Here is a 6,000-nt window from a genome sequence, read left to right as displayed (position 1 = left end):
TAAAGCACAATTGTGCAGTGCAGGCAGACCGGAACCAAAGAGTCGTCCGGCAGACTAATAGACACACTAGGATCTGAAGATATCCTCGTCCCACCAAGAGATAGTCCAGAGATATTCCTTATTAATACAGGCAATGTTGAGCCACGGTCAGTGGTGGAGATCAACTCTCATAAAAGCACAGTGGCAGAAGATTGCATCCAAAAGGAAAAAAGCAGCTAGAAAATGAGTAATAAAAATTTATTTTAAAAGGTTAAAACATTGGCAACGCGTTTCTCCATGTACACAGCACGGTTTCATCAGGCTATCCTGATGAATAGATAGCCTGATGAAACCGTGCTGTGTACACGGAGAAACGCGTTGCCAATGTTTTAACCTTTTAAAATAAATTTGCATTACTCATTTTCTTGCTGCTGCTTTTTTCCTTTTGGATGCAATCTTCTGCCACAGTGCTTTTATGAGAGTTGATCTCCACCACTGACCGTGGCTCAACATTTCCTGTATTAATAAGGAATATCTCTGAACTCCCTCTTGGTGGGACGAGGATATCTTCAGATCAAAGTGTGCCTAGGAGTCTGCCGGACGACTCTTTGGTTCCGGTCTGCCTGCACTGCACAATTGTGCTTTATATCACGTGAGTAGGTTTCCACCTGTACCTACTTCATTTTGGTTACCTGCTGATCTGAACTATGTGGCGCCTTCTATTTTTTGTATTTTAGACCTATCTATATTGTCGTGGCGTGACACATTAGAGGAGCTGCCTGTAGCCGTGGACTCTCCCTGGATAAGTCTTTTATCAGGATACTATTTTCTATTACTAATACTTCTGGGCTGTTGTTCTCTTATATATATCTATTGCTCTATTTAATTTGTTATGTCATCTGATGTTTATGTAACATATGTTATCCCTAATTGAAATGTAACATATTGATATATATTTTATACTCAATTTTTTGCTATATATTTACAATCGTTTCTTCTGACATTTCAGTTATTATATCTTAAAATTAGTACAGACTATATTCTAGACCTGTATAAAATTTGCTGTACACCGGTTTAAGGTATATTATACCAGTACCCATATATATATATTTATATATATTCCTCTACCTTATATATTTATTGCTCACTGTTGGCGCATCTTATAGATACCAGCTTGGTTAAATAAAATATCTCTATTTTTTGCATGTTGTGTATCTTGTTATATCTTTATTGTTAAAATGTAATTTAAGAGGCCTTAGAAAGGGAGATTCAGAAACATTAAACATATGCAGAACTGTGCGAACATGAAAGGGGGGCAAGAGACACCTAGAGGCAAGAGTGGTAATGAACATGGGCAAATAATGAAGAAGGAAAGAAAATGCATACATAAAATGTCATGAAACTTACAGGACACAGTGATGGCGCTGGAAGCTATGTCTGAGTATTGGATCACCACGTATAAGGAAGAACAAACTGCCCTAGAAGTTCAAGTGCAGTCTCTAGAGAGGAAAAAGGACAGAACATTTTTTCTGCGGAGTGAGGACAATGTGCAGGAGCAACTGGTGAGACATGGAATGGGGGGGGGGCAACCAGATGAGCTGGAGGAAAGAAAACTGGGAAAATAGAGACAGTGGAATTAGATGTGATCAAGCGATGGACAAGTAAATGCCACAGAGAGTAAAGGGGAGCAGTGATGGAAATAGAAAGACAGAGAAAAATGGCTGAGACAAAAACTTAAAAATAGAAGATTTAGGAACTGAGACAATATGGAAGGAAGCGATGAAGCAAGGGGTTAAAGTGGAGCAATATAGCAAAAAAGGTAGAAAAAAAGGGGTGGAAAAGAGGGAACACATGGGGTACAATGATCTAAAGATCTCCTCTCTGGTGAAATTATCTAAGATGTCTCGATAGTACTGTGAGGTCCCTCAAAGAATTTTATAAAGGCAAATTTTAGCTTAAGAGTTATTTATCTCACTATGGAGGCTCTGAATGTGATAAACTAATTCTCAAAAACAGCCCCCAAAGATTTTGCCAGATATTAAAAAATAGAGGGTGAGAAAGAGAGAGAGGAGGAAGAAGAGAGACAATGAGAAAAAGCAGGAGATAGTCATAGGGCATGATGATAAAAGATTCTCCTGCTTGCAGAGAAATTGTAATGCAGACTTCACAGGGGCTAAACTTACTGAATGCTAAAAGAAAAAGTGCGGAACTCTCCAGCATTGACAGATATCTCAGAAGATTCTAGACAGGCAAATTTTGTCTAAGAGGTGTTCTCTGCATTTCTGTATGTGAAGGAGAGACAAGCTTAGTGCAATATAGCACTGCAAGAAATGAGAGATTTGTTACACTTACACTTTGTGCTTTATATTTTATATTAATTTATACTTCAGGTTGTGTCCTTTCAGTATTATTACATTTCAGGTTTTGCACTTTCTATTTTCTATTTTAATACATTTAGATTTAGATCCAACAGTGGTTTTACTTATTCTGATTATGTTTTGAAAGTAACAAATTAGGTCAGACTTTTCTGTGTATGTTTTACAAAGTACCTTGCGCTTTGTATTTTGTTTATTGTAAAATAAAACAGAGCTTCAGAAAGAAGAAGGGACAGGGCAGTTCCCTAGGTTGGACAAGGGAGGTTTCAGTGTGTGTCTGAATCTCTCTCTTGTGGAATGGTATAAGCATTTTGAATAAGTTGGTTTCACTGAATTATCTTGCAAGGTATATGCAGGTGAAGTTAACTCAAAATTCATAATACACTTATTTAACTGACAGAAAAGCAATATATACTAAAATACTGTAAAAAAAAAGAAGTTAGATTGTACTAAAAACATGTCAGTATTATTTGATTTGCTGCAGCCCTATGGGTTTTCCAGTTAACTTCTCTCTCCCCTGGGAAATTATATATCCCAGAAAGCCTCATTGGTTTTTTTATGGAAGGCATCTCTCATCTTTCTGGGACTTACAGATTCTGCATTTTTTAATTATAGAATTAAGTGAGTTCAACCCCTGTGAAATCGGCACTATTTTTACTCTTTAAACTAGGGAATATTTGCTTATCAGGTCCCTAGAAAGTAAAAAAGCTCTCTGGAAAACTGAAACTGTCCGTTTTTCAATTGGATTTAAATACAAAGTGCAATGTAATTTGTAAAAGATACACATAAATATACAAAGTACAGGGAGTGCAGAATTATTAGGCAAGTTGTATTTTTGAGGATTAATTTTATTATTGAACAACAACCATGTTCTCAATGAACCCAAAAAACTCATTAATATCAAAGCTGAATAGTTTTGGAAGTAGTTTTTAGTTTGTTTTTAGTTATAGCTATTTTAGGGGGATATCTGTGTGTGCAGGTGACTATTACTGTGCATAATTATTAGGCAACTTAACAAAAAACAAATATATACCCATTTCAATTATTTATTTTTACCAGTGAAACCAATATAACATCTCAACATTCACAAATATACATTTCTGACATTCAAAAACAAAACAAAAACAAATCAGTGACCAATATAGCCACCTTTCTTTGCAAGGACACTCAAAAGCCTGCCATCCATGGATTCTGTCAGTGTTTTGATCTGTTCACCATCAACATTGCGTGCAGCAGCAACCACAGCCTCCCAGACACTGTTCAGAGAGGTGTACTGTTTTCCCTCCTTGTAAATCTCACTCAATGGGGTTCAGATCAGGTGAACAAGGAGGCCATGTCATTAGATTTTCTTCTTTTATACCCTTTCTTGCCAGCCACGCTGTGGAGTACTTGGAGGCGTGTGATGGAGCATTGTCCTGCATGAAAATCATGTTTTTCTTGAAGGATGAAGACTTCTTCCTGTACCACTGCTTGAAGAAGGTGTCTTCCAGAAACTGGCAGTAGGACTGGGAGTTGAGCTTGACTCCATCCTCAACCCGAAAAGGCCCCACAAGCTCATCTTTGATGATACCAGCCCAAACCAGTACTCCACCTCCACCTTGCTGGCGTCTGAGTCGGACTGGAGCTCTCTGCGCTTTACCAATCCAGCCACGGGCCCATCCATCTGGCCCATCAAGACTCACTCTCATTTCATCAGTCCATAAAACCTTAGAAAAATCAGTCTTGAGATATTTCTTGGCCCAGTCTTGACGTTTCAGCTTGTGTGTCTTGTTCAGTGGTGGTCGTCTTTCAGCCTTTCTTACCTTGGCCATGTCTCTGAGTATTGCACACCTTGTGCTTTTGGGCACTCCAGTGATGTTGCAGCTCTGAAATATGGCCAAACTGGTGGCAAGTGGCATCTTGGCAGCTGCACGCTTGACTTTTCTCAGTTCATGGGCAGTTATTTTGCGCCTTGGTTTTTCCACACGCTTCTTGCGACCCTGTTGACTATTTTGAATGAAACGCTTGATTGTTCGATGATCACGCTTCAGAAGCTTTGCCATTTTAAGAGTGCTGCATCCCTCTGCAAGATATCTCACTATTTTTGACTTTTCTGAGCCTGTCAAGTCCTTCTTTTGACCCATTTTGCCAAAGGAAAGGAAGTTGCCTAATAATTATGCACACCTGATATAGGGTGTTGATGTCATTAGACCACACCCCTTCTCATTACAGAGATGCACATCACCTAATATGCTTAATTGGTAGTAGGCTTTCGAGCCTATACAGCTTGGAGTAAGACAACATGCATAAAGAGGATGATGTGGTCAAAATACAAATTTGCCTAATAATTCTGCACTCCCTGTATGAGTCTAATTTGTTACAGTTACACAGAAACTGCCAAAGCATAATCCGAAATGGTAAAATCCCAATCCTAAATACACTGATGTATGCAATAAAATACAAAATAGAAAGTGCTAAGTTAAAATGTAATCTGAAGTGTAAAGTAATATACAAACACTTGATAAATCGGCCCCATAGAGAGAGAAAGTGGAAGAGAAGGAGGGAGAGTGGGTGAGAAGAAAAAAGAGATAGAGAAAGAAAGAGAGGGAGGGGCAATATTTAAACTATCATAGTACAAGATAGCAAAAAGAGGAGAGATGAGATAGAATGAGGGTAATATGAATGAGAAAACAGGTTCAAAATAAGAATGGAGAAGAAAAAATGATGCGTGGAAAAGAAGAGAAAAAACATAATTTATGCTTACCTGATAAATTTATTTCTCTTGTAGTGTATCCAGTCCACGGATCATCCATTACTTGTGGGATATATTCCCTTCCCAACAGAAAGTTGCAAGAGGATCACCCACAGCAGAGCTGCTATATAGCTTCTCCCCTCACATGTCATATCCAGTCATTCGACTGAAACAAGACGAGAAAGGAGAAACCATAGGGTGCAGTGGTGACTGTAGTTTAATTAAAAATTTAGACCTGCCTTAAAAGGACAGGGCGGGCCGTGGACTGGATACACTACAAGAGAAATACATTTATCAGGTAAGCATAAATTATGTTTTCTCTTGTTAAGTGTATCCAGTCCACGGATCATCCATTACTTGTGGGATACCAATACCAAAGCTTAAGTACACGGATGATGGGAGGGACAAGGCAGGAACTTAAACGGAAGGAACCACTGCCTGTAGAACCTTTCTCCCAAAAACAGCCTGCGAAGAAGCAAAAGTGTCAAATTTGTAAAATTTTGAAAAAGTGTGAAGCGAAGACCAAGTCGCAGCCTTGCAAATCTGTTCAACAGAGGCCTCATTTTTAAAGGCCCAGGTGGAAGCCACAGATCTAGTAGAATGAGCTGTAATCCTTTCAGGGGGCTGCTGTCCAGCAGTCTCATAGGCTAAGCGTATTATGCTTCGAAGCCAAAAGGAGAGAGAGGTTGCCGAAGCTTTTTGACCTCTCCTCTGTCCAGAGTAAACGACAAACAGGGCAGATGTTTGACGAAAATCTTTAGTTGCCTGTAAGTAGAACTTCAAGGCACGGACTACGTCCAGATTATGTAAAAGACGTTCCTTCTTTGAAGAAGGATTAGGGCACAATGACGGGACAACAATCTCTTGATTGATATTCCTGTTAGAAACCACCTTAGGTAAAAACCCAGGTTTAGC

The 6,000-nt window shown here is 38.9% G+C and overlaps 1 protein-coding gene across 1 annotated transcript in view; it reads left to right on the top strand.

Moving 5' to 3' along the window:
* Nucleotides 1–6,000, top strand: part of LOC128636591 (complement C4-B-like) — a 216,847-nt gene that overhangs the window by 165,944 nt on the left and 44,903 nt on the right. Inside the window, 1 exon segment of the mRNA XM_053689585.1 lies at nt 1,389–1,541. Within this exon segment, the coding sequence (XP_053545560.1) occupies nt 1,389–1,541 (153 nt within the window).

Source organism: Bombina bombina, chromosome 7, assembly GCF_027579735.1.
Source record: "Bombina bombina isolate aBomBom1 chromosome 7, aBomBom1.pri, whole genome shotgun sequence".
Classification (NCBI taxonomy): Eukaryota; Metazoa; Chordata; class Amphibia; order Anura; family Bombinatoridae; genus Bombina; species Bombina bombina.
This window is presented reverse-complemented; position numbering and strand designations above follow the sequence as displayed.